Genomic DNA, 23,387 nt, shown 5'->3' with positions numbered 1-23,387 from the left:
TCCTCCCACCTAAGTCTCCCAAGTAGCTGGGACTACAGGCATGGGCCAGCAAGCCCGGCTAATTTCTATAATTTTTGTAGAGACTGGGTTTCGCCATGTTGCCCAGGTAGGTCTCAAACTCCTGGGCTCAGGCAATCTGCCTGCCTCAGCTCCTAAAGTGCTGGGATTGCAGGCGTGAGCCACCGTGCCCAGCCCCAGGAGTTTTTTTGTTCATTCTTTGGGTATTGATTTTTTTTTTTTAACATTGGTGATACTTTATCAGCAAGCCTAAGTATTTTTAGTAATCTTGCAGTTCTGCCCTCAACTACAGGTTTTCATAGCTAACACGGAAGCAGGAATTTATGAGTAACAATTTGGTTTCTTGGTGTAGCATTGTGAAGTTCTCATGCTTTTATCAGAAGCCATCTGGTCATAGACACCACAAGTCACCTAGGTGGTCTTGGTTTCTTTTGATTTTATAATTCTTAGTTTGATCACAAGCTGAGTGGTTGAAGATGAAAAGACAGTGGCCTGTGGTTTGAACTTAGTATGGTCTTTTGATGAGAACTGAACAAAAGATAGAATACTGACCTTAGATAGTCATGGGTAAAATTAACCAAAAGTAGTAAGTCTGTGTGCTCTGATACTGAAATATTGAGAGAAAGAGCTAAAATCAATGAATCAATAAATATTTATTGATGAAGTCTCAGAGTAGGGCATAGGTGTACCAGGTAAGTCTTGATGTGGAAAAGCAAAATTCACTTTGGTTTTAATATCCCAAATAACAGAAGAAATATTCAAAGCATGATGTAGTATCTCTGTGTACTCCCCACAAGATCTGTCTTCTTCATTCAGGTCTGTATGCATGTGCTTTTTATTAGAAAGTGTTGTTGAAAAAAATTTTAATATTCTTGTTTAAATTAATACTGAAGCACTCTTCATTTCCTTCCTTCCCTGGCTCTTTGTACTGTAGTTTTATCATAATGACTACTTATTTTCCACTTAATTAAGCTTTTCCACTTTGTGTTATTTCTTAACACCCACAATAACAAATATTATATTTTTAGGATCACAGAGCTGTGTAGAAGTGTTTGTTTCTTGTAGGCTGCAAAGATGGAGTCAAAGATGAATCCTTCCACCTTAAAAGGTCCAGTGATATGAATGATTCCATACTCCAACCAGAGGTGAAGATTCATCTTACTGGTCTTCGAAATGACTACTGTAAGTTATCATTTAGATTGGGAATTGAAAACTTGAAATGACAAAATGCATCCTGTGCTTGGTATAAACTTGAAATTTGATTAAACCAGATGGCCTTTATGCCTCGTATCCAAATAGTGTAACATCCAAATATGGCTAATATACTTGACTTTTCCTGGTGCAACTTTCATATTCGGGGATGGGTATTGTTAATGTTGGCATGGTGTGGGAAATATACATTTTGTGTTACTGTATTAGAAAGAATTGTACTAATGATGGTGTATTCTTATGCATGTATTTTAAATATGGGTAAATTGAATCAGTCAAACAACTGCATTGGGTCTATTTGTTATATGCCCAGCTTGTAATCTAGTTTGGAGGACGGGACTAACTGACACGGAACTGATACCATATGCCAAGGTAGATTATAAATAATAAATCATGGGATATGAGGAGTTATAAAGACTAGAAAGAGCTTAGTGAGCTTCGGTGTTGTCTAGAAAGACGTTGTGGAGATATTTATACTTAAGCTGGATCTTGAAAGATTGTTAGAACTTGGAAAAGTATAGAGGAGAAGGACCATTTTTGGTATTGTTAACAGCATGAAGAAGGCCGAATGTTGGTAATTAATGATATTTAATGGCAATGAAGAAGATACATTGGGGACTGGTGAATAGGTGGGTACAGATTATGGAGAAAAATTTAGAAATTTAGATTTGTTTTGGGAGTTGTTGATTAAGAGAAACATCAAAGGAAAATTCATGGCAGTGTATGCAGAATGCACTTAGTAGGAAAGAGCTGCCAAAGAGTGAAGGCTTATTTTTCCTTCATGAAGAAAAGAAATGGGATGAGAAATGAATTCATGATTATTCCAAGTTTTTGAAGCAGGAGAAGGGTGGTGTCACTGAGAAGACAGATTGGCAGAGGAGATGATTTGGAGAGGAAAGACTATGCTTGAATATTATATTAAAGGAGACAATGAGACATAGAAGAAGCTTGGCAGATTATTTGAAACGAATGCTGGTAGTTGAAAGAGGATGGACTAGCCTGTAGGTCAGATGATTATGATTGAAGCCAGGAGCCAGTGTAAGCTCCCTAGGTGAGGGAGAGAGGAGCAGAGGGAAGGGGCCTGGGCTCCGTGGAATATCTACAAAGAGGCATGAGTTGGAAAAAGCAAAATCCCTAAAGGGAACAGTTCTGTATCTTCCTATTCTTTCAGCTCCTTCTCCAAAAGAATTTATTGTCATGACCAACTAAGAAGGATGCATTTTCAAAAAAATGTTAAAAAACTGTTACACTCATATTAAAAAGAAACAACTTTTGTTCCCATTTTTCCTGTAAGCCCTACAGCCCTTTTTCTTTCTTTCTTTTCCGTTTTTTTTGAAACAGAGTCTTGCTGTGTCACCCAGGCTGGAGTGCAGTGGCTCACTGCAGCGGCTCACTGCAGCCTCCACCTCCTGGGTTTAAGCAATTCTCATGCCTCAGCCTCTTGAGTAGCTGGGCGTGTAGCTACAGGCATTTGCCACCATGCCCGGCTAATTTTTGTATTTTTAGGAGAGACGGGGTTTCACCATATTGGCTAGGCTGGTCTCGAACTCCTGACCTCAAGTGATCCGCCTGCCTTGGCCTCCCAAAGTGCTGGGATTACAGACGTGAGCCACCATGTCCAGCTGCACAGCCCTCTTTCTTTCCTCCCTTTGACAGTAAAACTTTCAAAATATCTTTATACTTATAATTTTCTATTTCTCTCCCCATATTGTCTCAAATCCACTCTAGTCAAGTTTTAAGTCTCATCATTCAATTGAAACTACTCTTCCAAACATTACCAAAGAACTCCTCGTTGTTAAATCCAACAGTTACTTCTTAGACTTCATACTGAACCCTAACAACTATATTTGAGACAGCCGATCAATCCCTCCTTCTTGATATCCCACTCTTTTGGGTTTTGTCCAAGAGTGTCTTTTTGTTCACTCGTTCTCATCCTTTTTTGCTGATTTGTGTTTCTCTTCCATTTTCCTGACCTCTAAATGTTGGAGTACCCAAGGCCTATTCCTTGGACATCTTTTCTTTTTTTTACTTTGGTTCTATTTTAATTGATCTTAGCTTTTTGGCTCTATCTCTTTGTATTGTATTTTGTCGTCATTGTTCTAGGGATTACAATGTGATTTAAACTTTCTTAGTCTACATAGAGTTACTATTGTACACTTCACACAATATATAAACATCTTGCAATCATGTAGGTCTCTCAAACTCCCCACTGCTTTTTAGGTTACTGTAGTTGTCATGTGTGTTTGTTTGTTTGTTATTGTTTTTTGAGGGAGGATCTCACTCTGTCACCCAAGCTGGAGTGCAGTGGCTCAGGCTGGAGACTGTAGAGGCTTACTGTAGCCTCTACCTCCTGGGCTCAAGTGATCCTCCTGCCTTAGCCTCCCAAGTAGCTGGGACCACAGGCACATACCACCTTGTCCAGGTAATTTTTTGATTTTTTGTAGAGATGGGGTCTTACTTTGTTGCCCAGGCTGGTCTTGAACTCCTTGGGCTCAAGTGATCCTCCCACCTTGGCCTCTCAAAGTGCTGGGATTACAGGTGTGAGCCACTGTGTCTGGCCTGTCATGCATTTTGTGTTTACATACACTGAAAACCGTCCAATTGTAAGCATTTTAAAATTGAAAAAAAAATTTAAATAGCTTAAGAGGAAAAAATGGCTCCTATGTTTACCCAAATATTTACCTATTTCAGTGTTCTCCTTCATTTCTGAAGATCCAAGTTTCTCTTTCATATAATGTCTCTTTAGCCTGAAGAGCTTCCTTTATCAGTTCTTGCAGATTAGGTCTGTTGGCACAGACTTCTGTTAGATTTTCCATCTTCCAGTTTATGAGATTTTTGCTGGATACAGAATTCTGAGTTGAAAGATTCATCACCACCCCTACCCCCAGCATTTAAAAGATGTTGTTCCATTGACTGTGGCCTCCATGGTGTCTGGTGAGAACCCCATGGTCATCTGAAATCTTGTTATCCTGCTTCTAAGACCTGACTCTACTTACACATGTTAGATTTTTGGATGTTATTCTACAATTCCCTGAGGCTTCATTCTTTAACAAATTTTTTCTCCACATTCTTTAGGTTGAATACTTTCTGTTATCTATATTCAAGTTTACTGTTTCCTCTATCACCTCTATCCTGCTATTCAGTGTATCCAAGGAATTTTTCAGATATTATATTTTTCCATTTTAAAGTTTATATTTTATGGTTTTTGTATATTTGATTTCCGTTTTAGAGCTTTGTTTTATGATTTCTATTTTCTTTACTTAGAAAATACTTTTGGGTTTTCTGTTTATCTGCTAAAGCTTCATATAAAACTTCATATGACTTTGCATTCATGTGTGGTTTTCTTCACTTCATGGAGAATATAATGGCTGCTTTAAAGTCTTTGTTTGATAATTTCTATACCTAGGTCATCTTGGAGTTTTCATCTATTGGTTATGTTTTGCCTTTACATTTATCCAGTAGTTTTGAATTTTGTCTGGATGTCGTAGATGTTATGTTATTGTCACTGGATCCTGTGGAGAATGTTGATGTTTTCCTCTGGTTGATGTTTTTGTTCTAGTTAGGTTCATATTTTAAGTTTTGTCTTGCCATTTGTGGGTGGTGTTTCAAATCTTAGATCAGTTTCTTTAACTTTGACCATGCTGGTTTGGGTCTGTATCTCGTACATGTGGATCAGAGCCTAGACTGAGACTTGTATGGATGTTTCAAATCTCAGTTCATTTCTTAAAGCCTTTGCTAAGCTAATTTGAGTCTCTTCTGCATGTAAATGATTTAGGGGTAAGGCTGAGATGTGTGTGAATTAATATACTCACACTCAGAGGATCTCTTTCTTTTGACTTTCTCATGTCTAGGACTTTCCCCTCATACTGGTATCAGTTATATGCCTCAGGCTCTATTTCCATGGTTTCTCTGACCAGAAAGATGGTGTCCTTTTTATCAGAGTCTTTGCTGGCACTCTATGACTGGGGCCTGTCCTTGGGGCAAATGTGTGAAAGAAGAAAAGTGGGAAACTCACCCCCAGCCAGGTTGCTTCTCCAAAGTTTGACTCCCTTACTTAGTTTACTGCTTTTTCTTACTTTCCAGGGTCTCCAGGTGTTTGTTTTTTAGACTTCATTCAGAGTTTATATTTATCACAGGGAGGGAATGTCTTGTAGAGGTTTAAACTACTGTAGGGAAACTGGTGTGCTACTTAGTTTTATACTGTTACGTGTCAGTCAGGAGTTTCTGACTGATAAGAAATAAGATAGGGTATATTTTAATAAATTGTCATACAAATATGTTTTCTCTTAGCAGTCAAAGGTTTCTTATTAGTGTAAGCTATAGAATACTGTTGAGAACATGTAGGTATCATATGTGAACCACCGCCTCTTCTAGCTGGGTGGTTTTTTGGTTAGAAATGATGGTGGCATCTCCCTTATAGATATCCTAGGTCCAAGGGTGTCTCCATAAGCATTATATGCTTTTAATTTTTAGTGATCTGTTAAGTCTACATGTACTAATAATGGTAGATGAATCTGCCAAATTCTTTAAATGCCTCTAAATAAGTATATTTCAGTGTAAATAATAAGCATTATTGCTTATTAGACTGTAAGTGTTGACACCAGATTCTATTCCAGTTTTCATTTTTGAACTTTTAAGGATTTTCTTAGTTCCATGTTTCTGTTTTCCAACTAACCATGGAATGGTATTAGTCCTTTCCCCCTACCTATAAGTAAAGTTGTTTATTTGAACATGTTTTCATTTGGCTGTATAATTACCCTAATTTGAAGTGCTTTTCTTACAGATCTGAATATCCTAGACTGGAGTTTTCAGAATCTTGTTGCCATAGCCCTGGGCTCTGCTGTATACATGTGGAATGGCGAGAACCGCAATGGGATTGAAACCATAGACTTAAGTCTCACTTGTAACTATATCTCTTCTGTGTCCTGGATGAAAGAGGGAACTTGTCTGGCAGTTGGCACCAGCGAGGGAGAAGTGCAAGTACTGGCCAGTTTTTTTTTCTCATCATGTTCTCTGTGTATTACTACACTATAATTGACTTTTAATAATAAGTTAATGTAAAGTAGAGAAACTAGGAGATGACATTCTACTTTTTTTTTTTTTACTGAATGGTTTTTAATGAAGACTTAAGGGTACTCTGGTTAGTTTCCACCACAATCTTTCTGTCATGTTTAAAAATATATCTTCTCTGAAACTAAAGTTGGGCTTGTAGAATTTCCAGTTTTGGAGCTTTGGAGAGAGGAAGATACTTTCAGTTCTCCTTTTCACCTGAAGCCATGATTAGGAGTACAGTTATAGAAAATGAGTGAATTTTTTTTTCTGATAGGCTCTTTGAAATGGGGATTTATTGAGCTTCCATCAGTCTATCTAATTTCTCATGTATCATTATTATTATTTTTTATTACTAACAGAATAAACAGTATCACTCATGTGCAAATGATTTAGGAGGGCCACAGTTGGCTCTCTCACTGCTTTCTCATCTCTGCAATGATAATGAATGCTGTGAAGTCTATGTCATAATTTCTTCTTACACCAAAGTTGTCATCCCCCATGGTGATCAGAATATTATCTGTAGCTGGCAGGAAAGGAGTCTCTTAGCAATAAGTGGAATTTCTGATTCTAGGAAGTATCCGGGTACCCACATCTTATTAATACATTTGTTGGTAACTGTAGGTAGATTTCCAGATTTGTAATTCTCACAATTCAGAAGGAGCTAGAAATGTGGTAATGATTCTCAACCCTTGGCTGCACATTGAATTCACCTGGGGAGCTTTAAAACAATTGCCGTATCCCCAGGTTCTACTCCACCAACTAAATCTGCATCCATAGTGGTACAGACTCCCTAGCGGATTCTAATATGCAGTCAGAATTGAGAACTGCTGGCTAGAGGTGCTGGGTTTTACACTCAGTACAAAAACTAACAATATCAACAGTAATTGGCTCTCAGGCCTTTGAGAAGACAGTGGGCTGTGAAAACTCCAATGCTACATAACTCTCCTTGTTCATTTTTTCAGTTATGGGATGTGGTAACTAAAAAGCGACTGAGAAATATGCTTGGTCATTTGTCAGTAGTTGGGGCTCTGAGCTGGAATCACTTTATCCTCAGCAGGTAAGAAGTGTCTTGTTGGAGACAATTGTGTTTGTATTAACAATTGATTATGGGGCCTGAGTAAACAATTATAATATTCAAAACCTAAACTGATCAAAAATAAAACAAAATAGGCCATTGGACTTAATATCAGGTATGATCCCACCCTCTCAGGTATTCAGATCTGCTGGCGATAGAAGTGTCTTGGTGCCCACATGTACCATGTGTGCCTTCTGCATGGGATTCACTAAATTGTTCAGATAAAATGTGAAACTCCCTTCAAGCAAAAGGTTTCTCTGTGCTAAGTAATAGGTACTAAAGGGATATTGTGCTGAAATCAAGTATTTATTGCTATCAGTATCTATACTATGGAATACGTTGAGCTCTCTGGGGCACATTTCCAATTCACAGACCCACAGAAATTATGGTGGAAGGAACCTCGTAGATTATCCTGTTCAGTAGTTCTCAAACTTGAACATGCATCACAATCACCTGGAGGGCTCCTCAAAACGCAGATTGCTGGCTTCACTTGGGGTCTTCAGATTCATTAGGTCTTGAGGGGCTGATAATTGGCATTTCTCATTTCCCAAGTGACACTGATGATATATCCCTTTGAGAACTAATGATTTAGTTTAACTGCTTCTTTTTTAACCGGAAAAATTAAGTGACTTGTTCCTATGAGCCTACATAACTGGTCTAAATATATACTGCTTTTAATCATAGCCTTTCATTTTCATATTGTAGTTCTTAAGATTAAGGTAGACTTAAGTTAGATAAATCCCAAAGACTTTTAAAATGTATATAAATAATTTGATGTAAACTTGAGATTTGAATATCTTGTGATTTTGGCCATACTTAAAACAACTTAGTTATTGCAGTCTCCTTTGTATGTACTCAAACTCCTTCCTATGTACTCAAACTCCTTTTCTAATCTGCATTGTTAAAGTTTAGTTTCATTAGCCACGAGGAAAATGAACAGATCCTTTCTTATAATAATAGCAGCTAACGTTTTCAGACTACTCTGTGCCAGGCACTGTGCTGTACTTTTTATGTGTGTAATTTCATTTTAATCACTGCAGTAACATGATAAGGTGGTCTCTTATCCTCAATTTTGTTTTTGCAAATGAGTAAACTAAGGCACTAGCCTGAAGTCACGTGGTTAGTAAGCGACAGAATTGGGATAACCCAGCTGGTCTGGCTCCAGAGCCCATATTGTTTATCAGAATGCTGTTCAGCATTGCATAGTTTTAAACAATGTGACACTGGACTTTGAGAAATGTCTGAAATAATTGTGGAACATCATTTACTTCTTAGAGAAAATTAAATTAATCTAGAAAGAGTTCATTATCTTTGAAAAAGTGATGTGATCTTTAGTTTAGTTGTTTAGTTTCACATCAGTGAGCATGAATAGAGACATTATCCACTGATTAGGAATCATATTGCAGTTTGCCGTGACATTCAATTGATTTTAAACTTCTTTTACATATTAGTGCCTTTAGCAAAACTAAGAGTGGATCTATAGGTTAATAGGAATCTACTGTTAGAAAATTATTTCCTTTTTCTATGTTTAACATTTTACTATAAATATGTACTGAAACCGTTTCATTGAGATACTCTGAAATATTCAAAGTTGCAGAAAAGTATTAATATTTCCTAGGTCCAGTATATAAACTACTATTTGAGAAAATCTGGTAATCTCAGCTTAATTTTCCATGGCTGCCTACATCAGATTAAAGTCATTAGAAACATCTATCAAAGGATACTTTTAAATCTAGACTTCAAACTCTGCCAGACAAATCAATTTCACTTGTGAAAAGAATCCTCCAGGCAGAACACTCCATCCTTATTAACCCAAGGAATCTCCACCTGTGTTTTGAATCTGTCCTGGGGGTCTTTCAGAAGTTTTACTTTGAACTATGCTTTCCTCCATGTTTTCAAATGTTTATGTAGCAACAGGGCTTAATTTTTTTGTTATGTAAACTCACAGTGGGTCAAGACTGGGGCGTGTTTATCATCATGATGTTCGGGTAGCCCAGCATCATGTTGGAACACTTCGCCACAAGCAAGCTGTGTGTGCTCTGAAGTGGTCACCGGATGGCAGGCTGCTTTCCAGCGGCTGCAGTGATGGACTGCTGACAATATGGCCCCACGACCCAGGTGCCAGTGCACAGGGCCAACCGCTGAAAGTCATACCCCAGTCTACAGCAGTCAAGGTAAGAAACTCAGTAGCTTTCTAGGTTTCCTGTTACTCAGAGGCCACTGGGTATCCTTCACATATAAAAAGAAAATCATTAAGCCAATATTTTGAGATTTTTCTTTCTCTAGAATTTGCTTTGGAGTTTGTCATTACTCTCCTGAAAGACAACCTTTTTATGCTTCCCACTGGTCAGATTTTTTAGTTGTAGGTGACTGAAACCAAAGTCAAACTTACACTTAAGCAAAAAAGTAAATCTATTTTTTCATGTAACTGTGGAGTCCTGGGTACATACGGCTGAAAAAGCTTTCAGTGTCTGTATTCTTAGAACCTGGGAAAATAAACCCTAAAAAGGACCTTTGTCTGAGATAAAGAAGACATTTCCCACTATCTGGTAAATTAAGATTGTCATTGATATGTGAGAAAAACTTCAAGAATGCCTTTGCATCCAATCCAAATGCCATTTTTCTAACAAATTCTAGAAGTACCTTTCCAATTTTTAAGTCTCAAAATAAAGAAATAAATAAAAGCATTAGAGTAATGTTTTATTATATATTTATCCTCTTCTTTTTAAGAGGCTGGATCTTGCTATATTGCCCAGGCTGGAGTGCAGTGGCTATTCACAGGCTTGATCATAGTGCACTGTAGCCTCAAACACCTTGCTTCAAGTGACCCTCCTGAGTAGCTGGGACTGCAGGCGTGTGCCATTGGGTCCATCTCCTATATTTATCCTTTTAAAACAACTAAATCAAGTTGCTTTTCATTTATATGGTTTTATCATTTTTTAATTAATAGACAGTGGTCTTCCATAAAAAAAGAGATTCTTTGGTCAGGGTTTGGCTTGTGGTCTGAATAGTCAGAGCGTTGAATTGGATCCTAGTTCTGGCTCTGCCATTAATTAGCTGTGTGACCTTTGGCAACACATTTGGTATCCCCAAATCTTTTCCCTCCCCTATAAAAGGGGCCTGCATTGTCTTTATAAATGTAAACTTGCTGCTTCAGTTTATCTGATTCGTTTATTGAAAGCTGGGGCCCAGTGGGATACTTCTTGGGGAGGGCTGGGGTATGTGGCAGGAGCATAGCACTGGCATTCGTAGGAATGGTTGGATTAGAGAAGACAGAACTAACAATAGTATAGGGCATGAAGGGTGTGGTAGGCTGATAAATGGTCTCCTAAAGGATATCCATGCTAAATCTCTGGAACCTCAGAATGGGACTTATTTAGAAATACTGCATTTGGAGATGTCATTAAGGATCTTGACATAAAATCATCCTGGATTATCCAGGTGGCCCTAAATCCAATGACAAGTATCCTTGTGAGAGACACACAGAGGAGAACAGACACACAGAAGAAGAGGTGATGTGGCCACAGAGGCAAAGTCTGGAGTGATGTGGCCACAGAGCAATGATTGCCAATAGCTTCAAGGCACAGAATCACCTCAAGAGCCTCCCTAGGGAGCACAGCCCCTGTGACTCCATGATTTCAGACTTCTCATCTCCAGAACTGTGAGAATCAATTTCTGTTGTTTTAAGCCACCCACTGAGTGGTGATCTGTTATGACAGCCACAGGACACTGATACAGGGGCAAGAGCACTGAGGGAGAAGACTGTCCCAGTCAGCCCTGACTGCTGTCTCCCAGCATGGCTCAGTTGGTGGCAGCTCTGAACCTGGTGGGTGTGGGAAAGCCCTTTATCCTGGGATGGGACTCATGGCCCCACCTCACATTGCCTATAGTCCTGAGCAGCAGCCCATGTAACGTGGAGGAGTATGAACTGTCTTTCCCTTTACCCCCAGGCCACAGGGGCAGAGTGCTGCACCTGGCTTTGAGTCCAGACCAGACCCGGGTGTTTTCTGCTGCAGCTGATGGGACGGCCTCTGTATGGAATTGCTACTAGCACCCAGCCCCTCTAGGTTTCAGTTTCCTTATTTCTAAGTGAAGATGATGATGTTGGCTATGTCTTCTCCATGGAGTTTTTATGAGTATCAAACAAGTTGAAATACTCTTCTTGATGTGAATGCCTGTTTTCCTGTTCTTTCTCAGATTGCTTTATTTGCTCTGCTTCCCGGAGATCGACTTCTTTCCTTCTCTGCTTTCCTCCTTCTGCCCCTCTTCCTCCCCCTCTTCTTCTTCCTCCCCTTCTTACCCCTTTCTAGAGATTCATTTTCACTACTTTATTCAGAATAACATCTACAGCAAAGATTTCTACTTCTTTCCCATCTGACTTTTCTCTCTAGCTCCAAACCTCATATTTCTGATTGCCTTAGGATAGTTCCCTTTCGAGATTCTTTCCTGTCTTTAGCTCAATCTCAACACGTTGAAAACACGACTCATTCACTTGAAAAACATTTATTAAAATCTCACTATATGCTAGGCAGTATGTTAAGCATGCATATTACTTTCTCTAAAAATCAGTTCTATAGAAATCTCTTTCCCCTCCTGATGGTCTCATCCTTATCCTGGTCCCCTACTCAGGGAACCTCCTAGTTCTCTGTGCTTCCTTGGTTCACCCTTTGCTCTCTTTTCTTTTGTTTCACCTAGTCACATCCTGCGTGCCTGACAGCCAGTCTGCTGTAATTGCCTTATAACTGTTTCTCTGGACTCCACACCACTGCTAGGTTAAACATCTAAAAGTCCCGTGCTGATCCTCTCAGTCCCCTGCTCGTAAACTCTCAAGGACACCCTATTACCAAGCACCTTTAACCTCAGCCTCTGGAGTCCTGAGCCCAGGACTTGAAGTTAGAACTGTTCTTGCCTTGGCTCTGCCATAAATACACCCTGTAACCTTGGATGTGTTGCAACATCTGCAAGGATAGGAATTTGGATTTGATCACTGCTAAGGTTCCTTCAACCCTGATCAGTTCACTGTTCTGTCTTTTGAATGTTAATTCCCATTCATCTCCTATATTAAGACTTTGGCTAAGTCTTGTGATTTCCTGCCTTGTTGGAGCTTTTCTTCTAACCTGAATTCTTGCTTCTCTCTCCTTTTCCTTTATACACCCACACAAGTCCTAACCTCTCCAGGAAGTGTTTTGAAATGATGTTACCTGGGTTTGAGTTCTTGGCATTAGCCTGTATCATCTACTTGGTATTACTATACTATTACAGCTGTTTAAAAAAATCTTATTACTGTCTGAATCATTGGTTATTTTGGTTTTAACATCCTGAGGAGTTTAAATGGAAGGCTTGAGAGAGCATACATTATATTTTTTTGTGCTCCTTAGTATGTTCTGCATATGCCAGATAGCAAATATTGGCTGATTATTATTTTTTTTTGCTTTGACATGACTTGTTTTTACTAATACATACCCATTCCCTTTGCCCCCAAAATCGATACAACATAACAAAAACTTTGAGAATTCAAAAGTAGAATAGTATATACCAGGGGAGTTTAGGACTCTTCTGTTAAATTAGTGTTAATTTGTCAATATATATATTTATTTTCCCTGTTTTTAAAACTTAAATCTGTTTGGTAATGTTAGTAATTCTTGCCTTAGAAAATTTTAGGCCACTGAAAGCCACAGATGTGACTGTTTTCTTCTTTAATGGTTTTAATTTGATCTTCCTAATAAGCCAGGTATAAACTGTAAGAAAATGTTTAGAAGAAAATGAGCAAAATGATTAGACCGTTTCCAGTGTCCCCTGCTATTCTGTTCTGGATACTTCTGTTTTAATACTCTCACGACACTATGTCATGACCAAAGGCCACTTCTCTCAATACTGGCATGTGAGCAATAGGCTCTCATTTAAGAAAAATATTAATATATCTGTTACTACAATTAGTTTTGTTGGGAAGTTTGGAATATGATTTTCATAAAGAAAAAGGTAAGCTTTCAGATAGCACACAAAAGCCTGGGCTACAACTTATTTTTAAATTTTGAAATTAAAAATTTTTCATGGAGTAATAATTCACATATAGTAAAGCACATAAGTCTTAAGTTTATAGCTTGATGAGTTTTAAATTTGTGAATAAACAACTGTGCAACCACCATCTAGATCAAGATATGAACATCTCTAGTACCCTAAAGGGATCCCTCATGTCCACTCCTAATTAGCAGCTCCACGTTTTTCTGACTGCTATCCCCATGGATTAGTTTTTCCTTATACCAACTTTTAGATAAATGGAATCTCATCATGTATATTCTTTTTTATCTCACTTTTCCTCAACATTAAATTTGTGTTGCATAAAACTGAAGTTTGTTCTTTTTCATTGCTGTGTAATATTTTATTGTATGACTGTATAACAGTTGTTTATCCATTTTATTGTGTGTGGATATTTGAGTTATTTCTAGTTTTGATTTCCAAGAATAAAGCTGCTTTGTACATTCCAGAACACATCTTTGGTGGATAAAAGCACTCATGTCTGTTTGGGATCTACCCAGGAGTGGAATTGCTAGGTCATAGGTTTATATATATGTTGAGTTTTAGTAGACACTGCCAATTTTCCTATGAAGTTGTACTAATTTATACTTCTACCAGCAATTAACAAGGGTTCCATACAACCACTTTTTAAACAGAGTTCAAAATCTGTAGTACATATTGACAGTAGGAAATATTCCATCCTCTTTTTGCAGTTAAAGTCCTAACTAGCAATGAGGGAATTGTAGCAAGTATTTAAAATATCATCGTAGTTACTCTCTCAGAGCCTCTCTTTTATATAGTAGCACCAGGCCTCCTTTTCTAGTATAAAGGTTCATCCCTGGTTGCATATTAGAATCACTGGGGAGCTCACATAAAGAATACTATATCCTGGGTCCCACCAAATACCAATTAAATCAGAATGTCTAGAGGTGAGACCTGGGCATTGGTAGTTTTAAAGAGCTTGGTGAGTCTAATGAACGACCATGGTTGAAAACGAAATGTACTATCACTTTAGCCAGTCTTTAAGCTATGCTCCTTCCTTTGTTGTTGGTTTTTTTCTTTGCGCCTTCCTTTGTTTTAAGAGCCTGTCTCTTAGTGTTGCTGTATATTATTGGTTTGAATATCTATTATGCATGTATATGTGTGTGTATATGTATATATATGTCTGTATGTGTATATATGTATATACATATGTATATACACACATATATGTATATATTGAAATTTGTATTACATAATATATAATATATATAAAATTTATATTACTAAAGGGACTATAGAAATTGAAAGAATCTGTTCACATAATAACATCTTGAAGCGACTACAGGCTGATGACTACCTACTAAATTCACTATGTTGAAAAATATTATGAGGGCTTTTTCCAAAGAAAACTTTCTGGACACAAGTCAACACTCATTCTCTACTATGGGATGGCAGCCACTGTAACCATCATGTTGGTTGGATCTAACCAGTCTCAAGAACAAAGAGAACTGAGAAATCATCTAGGTAATCCAAGGCTTAAATGCAAGGCACTGAGAAAGAAGGCTGACTTTCTATTGTATAATTTTCTTGGCTGCCCAAGTACTGTATTTGTATGCCCTAGAATTTGGAAAATACTGTAAGGCATTGCTTGTTTCTTTTTCTCCCATAGACTCAGATTCTTGTGTATAGCATGAAAAGCAGTTGTTAATGTGGAACAATGCCCTATATTCCTTTTCCAGACTGGCTGCAGACTGGCTCTTCCAGACTGGCTGTTTCTGTTTCCTGTGGAATTGTGGAGCCCTTTACTGCATTTGTTGTTAGACCTGATCTTAGGGTCATTCTTGCTGGATTTCACTGAGACAGAGAGATGAATAATTCAGGAAGCATTCCCATGTCACTTGACGCATAAATGACCCTGGTGACATTGATCACATAACCCCTCCCCCTTGCATTATCTACAAGGCTGCCATATAACTCTGCTTCACTTTGCTGGTGCGGATCTGCCCACCAAGTTCACAAGAGAGAAACAGGTACAGTCATGCAAATTGATTTTATTTGTGAAAACATTAAGAAGCCACAGTAAATGAAATGAAACAGTTATTTAAACTGCCCCCTTAATAGTCATAATTATCCAGCTGAGGTGTTTCTTTGAGAGAAGAATATAGACACCAGGTCCACCAGGGTCTCCACATTTATTTTCACGGCCAAAGGAAGTGACCCCTCGGAAAACACCGTCGCACAACAAAGGGCTTCCAGAATCTCCCTGGAGGAAAACAAGAGGGGTCAGTGTTTGGCATTACTGCTAGTGAAATGGAAGAAATTCTGCAGCATTTAATATTGAATTAAGACCAACCTTGACCTCATTGAAGATAGTGCTTAAAAATTAAAATGTTTGGAAATATTTTAGTATTTTTGAATTGGTTCACTTGGTTTATTTATGAGCCAGTGAAAATCAAAATGAAACTTGCACATGTTATCAGCTAATTTTGAGACTGTTGCTCTGCTTTTGGAAAGGAAAGTCTCCTGTTTATTTGTCATTTTCTCAAAATGCTTAATAACTCAAGGGGCAAAATAGTCAAATGCAGATGGTACATTGAAGCAAAGAATAAAAACTATGTTTTCTGGTTCTTCTAGCAGATAATTGCCTTCCAAAAGAAACAAAACCAAATCAGTCCCTTTCAGGCAAAAGTTGGCCTTACAGAGATATGAAATAAAGAACCATGTTAGAACCTGGGATCCTCTCTGGACAGGTATAGTTCCCCTGCCTGTTACAGTAATGGCATTTGCAGAATTAGTCCTTTAGGTTTAATTCATCAATAGCCAATTTCGGGGTGTTGAGAGAACAGGGAAGGATTGCCAAGCTTCGGTGGTGGCGGGTGGCTGGTGGGATGGGAACTAGCATCTTAGTATGCTGCCGTGGCCTTAGGATGCTGCGTGTGGGTTCCAAAAGCATGTGGGTTCCAAAAGCATGAAGGTTCTGGGTTCCTGGGAGCCCAGCGTGGTGGACAAGGGAGGGAATGGGGCAACTAGGGCAGAGAAGAGAAAGTGGACAGGTACTAAAGACAAATGTTTTCTTTTCCTGGGATTTGACTAGCTTTGGTTCTGAAGGCAAGACATAGATCTAGGGAAGGACAAAGACCTTTGGATTTCTCAATCTCTGGTAACTCCCAAACTATGCATACTGCATACCCTTCTTCAGGTAAGACTCTGTAAGGTTTTTGGGACAAATGAGAAATGCAAGCTAGTACTCAGTTTAAAAATCTGTAAAATGTTTCTTCTATTCTCGTCTTTAAGCATGGCCCTGTCCCACCCCTTCTCAGGGGGTTCTAGTATGGAAGCTTACACATTTTCTGGTATGAGTCATGCTTTGAACATTGAACAGCATGTTTACTGGAGATTAAACTAAGCTCTGGGAAGCTATAGGGTCTGGCTGGAAATATTCAGCCAGGCTTGACAGACATTTCAGACATGCTGATGTTAAATGGCAGAGGAACGTAGTGGAGAAGGAGAGGGAATGTACTGACATGGGGAAAGCATACTGAATGGCCTTGAGGAACCTTGACTTCAGCTCTCCTAAGTGTTGTATATCTTCAAGTTTAGATCTCTATATGTTAATATGAAAAATGAGACCAAACATTGCTTCTTAGTAATTTTTGTAAAAAGCCAAAAATATGTAGTGCATGCACACCATGCACTAGCAGTGAGCTTCTTATTTTTGATTAGTGACCCACTTGAGCTGAGCACATTCATGTATTTGACTGGGGTTTTATTAAACTTATTTCAAGAAACTCTAGGATCCTGTAGAAGCCAGTGCCATGACAAAACAAAGCATGATGTTACATTTTCTCTGTCTGCATGACTGACTTCAATAGCTAAAGGTAGGATCTTATTTTACTTACATTGCACAAGTCTTTTCCACCTCGGAGTCTTCCGGCACAAACCATATTCATTCCAATTACAGGGTTAAAATTATAGTGATTTGGATCATTGCAGATTTTTCTGTCTATGATGGTGATATTGACTTCTCTCAGCGTATCGGATTGAGATGCACTATTGTGAATCTTCCCCCAACCTGCAACTTGGCACATGGTTCCTGGTTTCACATCATCCCCCTTTTTGGGCAGATGAAGAATAGTCACATATTTGTTAATTTTTGCTTTTTCCGTCAGCTGTTGGAAGAAAAACATAAAGTGTTAATGGGATAAGATATTTACATTTTAACTTAAATTATAGTCCAAATTTTCAGGATCCTCTTTATGTAAGTTTTTACAACAGTGGCACCAAGGAAATGTTTTCATGTTGGTGGCCAGATTGTAGAAGGTTCTATGACTTTTGAGAAGATAATCAAAGATACGTACCTGTAAAAGTTTAAGATCACCTTCGTGTGTGGCTGGGTCATAGCATGGATAGGGAAACTCTTTCTTAACACGCATTATCTGTTTTTCTTGCTCTTTCCTGGTTATTGAGTGAGCCCCAAGAGTGACCTGGGACCTGTTGTTCCTGAGAACAGATACAACATTATTTACTGGATTTCTTCTTTGTATTAGCAATTGAGCATATATGCTGATCAGTTTCATTGTCCCACTTGTAAGTATGGAGGTGGGGAGACATCTTTGTGGCTCAGAAAGAAAATGTGTGCTTTAAAGAATAAAATAATGTTTATGAATAAAAGAATGTTTATGAATTCATCGCCATCATCATCACCAGCTTGTTTATAAAAAGGTAAACTAGGTTCATTGAAAAACAAGAGAATTCCATGGCAGCAAAGCCAAGCCTTGTGCTTGTCTGTCTCTCTACCCCTGCCTTATTTAGCTGTGATGGAGAATTACTTATTAACTGTGATGGGAAGCAAAGATCTCAGTAGTCCAGGGACAGAAGCAAAAAGCAGCCAATAGTTGTAAAGTAATGCACTGAAGGGGTCTTTTCAAGAAAACAACAAACTCAAATGGGAAAACTTTCAGAAACAGATTGCCCCATGGAGGACCCTATTTGCATGGCATTGAGTGTGTTGAAGGGATGGTGGTCTGAAGGAGGGGTTCAGGAGTCTTTTTTTTCTCTTAAAGATTCATTTTGGTTATCAAAATCAAATGCTTTCTGATGAACTGATGGTTAAGGCTATCATCATTCACAACCTAGTATAAACTACACCAACCAGATTATGCACACTGCCTCTTTTCCATTACATCAGCTGAGATTAGTCTCACTTAAACGATCACATGTACCCCCAACATATGTGCAACTATTATATGTCAATAAAAAGTAAATAATAAAAAAATAAAAGAAAAAGACCTTAGAACAGTGCTTTCCAGTAGAGCATATTTTTTGATGAAATGTTCTATGAATCTGCACTAGCCACATGTGGCTACTGAGGACTTGAAATGTGGCTAGTGCGATCGAGGAACTAATTTAATATTTTATTTAACTTTAATTGATTGAAATTTACATAGCTACCTCTAGCTAGTGGCTATCATATTGAATGGCCTAGATTTACAGGCTTGATTTACAGAGTAGGAAAAGACCAGGCCTGGGAAGAGGTTTGAATGCAACGGTCGACAGGAGTGAAGAGGTGGCCAAAGACGTGAGAGGAATTCACGGAGGCATACAGGAAGGCATTGGACACAAAGTTTCTGTACTTGATGGTTGCACTCAGGGCTCTGAGGGGGCACTGAAAGTTTCACCCTTCCATGCTGAGGCTAATTCTACCTGGGCATGCAGTCATGACAGAAGCAAAGCTCTGCAGCACCTGTACCCAATGGCTCAGTGGAGATCTACAGAAAGAGCTTGTGGATGCTGCTTCCTCATTGCCTGATTCTTTGTGGCAAGTCTGGGCTTAACTTCCTTTTAGGCTTAAGCAAGTGCCCAAAGACTTAAGCGACACGAAGATATATGTGAACCTCCCATGGCTTTAGTGGGATCTACTATTTATTTTATTTTATTTTATTTATTTTATTTTATTTTGAGATGGAGTCTCACTCTTGTTGCCCAGGCTGGAGTGCAATGGCACAATCTCGGCTCACTGCAACCTCCGCCTCCTAGGTTCAAGCAATTCTCCTGCCTCAGCCTCCAAAGTAGCTGGGATTACAGACATGCACCACCATGCCTGGCTAATTTTGTATTTTTAGTAGAGATGGGGTTTCACCATGTTGGCCAGGCTAGTCTCAAACTCCTGACCTCATGTGATCTACCTGCCTTGGCCTCCCAAAGTGCTGGGATTACAGGCGTGAGCCACTGTGCCTGGTCTGCTCTTTTTATTAATGTTTCCCCAAATTAGAGTATCTTTACAAATATTTTTTTAAAAACCCAGGCACTTACAAGTTACAGTGAGCTGCAGTCAACACCCAGTCTTTTGCAATCAAAGCCCCAGCACAGATGGCTTTTCTGTCAAGACTAAGTAGGACCATGTAGGGTCTTGAATGAGGAGTTACTTCATTTCCTCCAATAATTTCTTCACAGACATCTGTTCAATGGAAAAAGACAAATTAGATTGGTGTTCACCCCCAAAGAGCTCTACACAAAGTCATGTTTCTAAGACCAGCCATACTTTTTGCACTCAGAGAGGAAGTCTGGATGAGAGCATTTCCCCCTGCTTTTACTCTATGTACACCCATAGACATCTGATACAAATCCTATTCCTGTTGGACTTTAGGGTCCTGCTCTTCCACACAGAGAAGCCAGGCCATTGACTGTTCCAGGATCATTAGGCTAGATGTCACAAACCAGCAACCTCAGGCCCCAGGGCAGAAAGCTCTGCCTTGGTCTTCACCATCAACAGTTGCTGCAGGAGATGCCAGTGGTAGTGACAACCTCAAGTACTTCCACCCTTTTTGGCTAAGTATTAATTTTGGGGAAATAGATAAGACTTTTAGGAGCCTCATAACTTCCCTTTTAACCCCAAGCCATTGCAAAAACACAGCTTATGAACCGATATTAGCATCATTTAGCTGTGACCCTACCCCTCAGTCCTTTGGTCATTATGAGAGTTTTGGTTATTAAATTGCACTGTTCTCACTCATAAGTTAAGAAAATAACATCGATTACACCTCCCTTTCCATCTCTAGACCAAACCATGTGGTTTAATCTAAGGTATTTTCCAATGAGATATGGAAGAGAGGAGAGAAGATACTATATGCCGAGAATTCTGCCTAAGTGACATTTCCTTGATGATGATAGTGTAGAAGTAGAGACCCATTGTTAGGAAACAGTGAGAGCTAAACACAAGGCAACCATACATGCTGATAGATAGAGCACCTTATGTCTTAGTGATACACTCTGAGCTCTCCACCTCCTGCACCAGATGTTCTTGGATTCTCCCAAAACACTTTTGCTGAGACTCATGGTTTCTTGAATAGGGCACAGTGCCTCTTGTTCCATAATTAGGACTAAGTCATTGCCAAATTCACAGGCAAGTGTTAATGGCAGCTATAGAAGTCTTTCCAAAGATTTTATGAGGGTGAGAGCAAGGAGGAGAGTGACCACATGAAATGTGGCTATTGTGATTTGAAAAAGCAGAGGTCTCTGCTTTTAAAAAGGCAACTGGGAGGAAGAAATTCTAGGCTCTAGAAATAAAAGGGTAAGGAGCTTACAGAAACAAGAGAACTTCACCCAATCCCAATTTTCCTAGGATGATTCATGTACAGATAGATTTCAACCGTGCCTTGCTTTGCTGTGTCTGTTCCTTATATGGGCCCACACTGCCCTCTCTGAACACAGGAAACAAAGAGGAGCACAGCAGTTTGCTTTTGTTGTTTCCTTTGAAGAAAAGATATGGCTGGATTTATCTGCCCTGTTTTTTTCTGTTATGGAGAATTTAACATGCCTGAATATAGTCATACTACGCCCTGCTTATAACATAGCCAACCTTTGTCCCAAATGTCCTGCAGTCTTGTTATTTTTATATTTCTTCTCTATCTTTTTTTTGGGGGCGTACAGAGCCCTACTCTGTCACCAGGCTGTAGTGCAGTGGTGCGATCTCAGCTCATTGCAACCTCTGACTCTCTGGTTCAAGCGATTCTCCTGCCTCAGCCTCCCGAGTAGCTGGGATTACAGGCACGCACCACCATGCCCAGCTAATTTTTGTGTTTTTAGTGGAGACAAGGTTTCACCGTGTTGGCCAAGATGTTCTTGATCTCTTGACCTTGTGAACCACCTGCCTCAGCCTCCCAAAGTCTTCTCATATGTAGGTGCATGATATACCAGAGTTCTTAGGGAATTCCTGGCAAGGCAAGTTATTACATAAGTCCCTGCCTCCAAACGCTGATGAATCATGGTAAAAACCATGGCTGGCTCCATATTGCTACAGCTCGAGAGTAGTCCTCACTTCCTAGTAGGTTCTTCAAGGGAAATCTGGAGCTCCCCAAGAGCTGTCACCCTTTCAGTGGTGATACCATGAATTATACAGCATTTTTACCCATGCATGCGCAACTCATGCAAAAGCAGAAATATTGATTACCATTTGGTAGACAAAAAATTAGCTTAATAAAAAATATTATAGCACTCCCAAAGGGTTAATGAGGGAACTGGCCCAATGTCTTAATGTATTGCCAAAGAGTCTCTAGACCAGAGAAATAAGTATAAAAATTCTAATAATTCCTGATTCACTTTTGCTGTCTAGGTCAGATTTTTCTTAGTTTTCTTTAAACGATCTATGCATTTTCTGCAGCAGGAAAGGCTGAGTTGACTAAGTTGCCACTATTCCTTTCCTGGAAGGTACTATTTGTTGTACTAACACGAGAGTTTTGTTCACTCATTTTTACATTGTCTTTTTTGGCAGTTTTCAAGTTACAAATTGGCAGCAATAAGCATTGGTGGTTCTGCTATCTTTTGCAAAATAATTGTGAGGAGAAAAGATGTTTTTTTCTTCTAAAATACAGAAATATTTAAAATCCAAGAAAGAATGCTATTTAAAAAAAAATAGAGACAGGGTCTCACTACATTGCCCTGCCTGGACTCAAACTCCTGTGCTCAAGCGATCCTTCCACCTCAGCCTTCCTAGTAGCTGGGACTACAGGCATGTGCCATTGTGCCTGGCTAAACATTTTAAGAATTGGGGGAAAACATCTTCTTTCAGTATAGGAAGGTAATATTACCAAAAGTTCATTGAAAGTCTGCTCCATTTTGCCTCGTGGTCATAATGGAAATGAGAAGAATAAGTCTTACCTTCAGGAATTAGCACAAGAAAAACGACAACTGAGAGAGAGGATGCCAGAAATCTGTAGGAGTTCCTCATTGTGACTGCTGTCCCACATCAATCAACCTGAAAATCTGCTTTCAGTTCTTAACTGCCTCTATTTATATACTGAGAGTAAAAAGGATGTGGTTTCCTTTCTTTCCTTTTTTTTTTTTTTCAAATTTCAAAGTTTAGCATTAGGAAACCAAATCCAAATAAGTGAGAATGGTGGATGATGGCTCACTGTCAGCAGGCATGTTTTCCTTTGGTAGGACTGCTGAGGGGGATGCTGGAATTCTACATGGTGGGAGGGGGGCAAGGGACTTTGTTGCCATCAGAGTACACCAGGGAAGACTGTAAAGTGTCTCAGTTAAGATTTTGAAGATGCTTTCATCATCTGCAATATTATCTACAGTATCCATGACTGGAAACTCTTGAAGACTTAAATTAGAGTTTTAATAAAAGTCCTCAAAATTGGTCACCAATCAAACTTCTTTCTAGCTGTCTCCTTGGGTTATATAAGAATTAGCAGACCAAGTGCAAGGTGAAGACAGGAGGGAGATTTGTTTACATAGAGGCTCCTGCCTGGATTTTCCTTCCCCACTTTGTGATGAGTGTTTATTGTGCTCCTGTCTGGTCTGTGTCAGGTGTGGGGACATGGGCTGGAGGGGGTAGGGGCTCTTGGCCATTTCCAGCTCTCTGATTGTGCGTTCCTGATTGTCTAGTTTCACAACTTTAGATACTGAAAGTATCTCTGAGTTTCCCTCCCACCCTCCCTTCCTGTCTTTCTTTCTTTCTTTCTTTCTTTCTTTCTTTCTTTCTTTCTTTCTTTCTTTCTTTCTTTCTTTCTTTCTTTCTTTCTTTCTTTCT

The 23,387-nt window shown here is 39.1% G+C and overlaps 2 protein-coding genes across 3 annotated transcripts in view; one reads left to right on the top strand and one right to left on the bottom strand.

Moving 5' to 3' along the window:
• CDC20B (cell division cycle 20B) overlaps positions 1-11,633 on the top strand; it is a 50,939-nt gene extending 39,306 nt beyond the window's left edge. The window contains exons 6-10 of the mRNA XM_011939377.1: positions 1,084-1,200; positions 6,011-6,207; positions 7,242-7,336; positions 9,303-9,528; positions 11,160-11,633. Coding sequence (XP_011794767.1) covers positions 1,084-1,200; positions 6,011-6,207; positions 7,242-7,336; positions 9,303-9,528; positions 11,160-11,405 — 881 coding nt within the window. The 3' untranslated portion in view covers positions 11,406-11,633. The remainder of the gene's footprint in view (positions 1-1,083; positions 1,201-6,010; positions 6,208-7,241; positions 7,337-9,302; positions 9,529-11,159) is intronic.
• A 3,749-nt stretch (positions 11,634-15,382) lies between these two features.
• GZMA (granzyme A (granzyme 1, cytotoxic T-lymphocyte-associated serine esterase 3)) overlaps positions 15,383-23,387 on the bottom strand; it is a 27,068-nt gene continuing 19,063 nt past the window's right edge. The window contains exons 1-5 of one of the 2 annotated variants that reach the window (XM_011939359.1): positions 22,508-22,634; positions 19,664-19,808; positions 17,710-17,851; positions 17,251-17,520; positions 15,383-15,614 (exon numbers count right to left, since the gene is read on the bottom strand). In XM_011939359.1, the coding sequence (XP_011794749.1) occupies positions 15,453-15,614; positions 17,251-17,520; positions 17,710-17,851; positions 19,664-19,808; positions 22,508-22,577 (789 nt within the window). In that variant the 5' untranslated portion in view covers positions 22,578-22,634 and the 3' untranslated portion in view covers positions 15,383-15,452. Of the gene's footprint in view, positions 15,615-17,250; positions 17,521-17,709; positions 17,852-19,663; positions 19,809-22,507; positions 22,635-23,387 lie in introns of those variants that run through there. The other variant, XM_011939360.1, reaches the window with a different exon arrangement.

This window comes from Colobus angolensis, unplaced genomic scaffold, assembly GCF_000951035.1.
Source record: "Colobus angolensis palliatus isolate OR3802 unplaced genomic scaffold, Cang.pa_1.0 Scaffold180, whole genome shotgun sequence".
In the NCBI taxonomy this organism is placed as follows: domain Eukaryota; kingdom Metazoa; phylum Chordata; class Mammalia; order Primates; family Cercopithecidae; genus Colobus; species Colobus angolensis.
The sequence above is the reverse complement of the archived record's forward strand: the minus strand, read 5'-3'. Positions and strand labels throughout refer to the sequence as shown.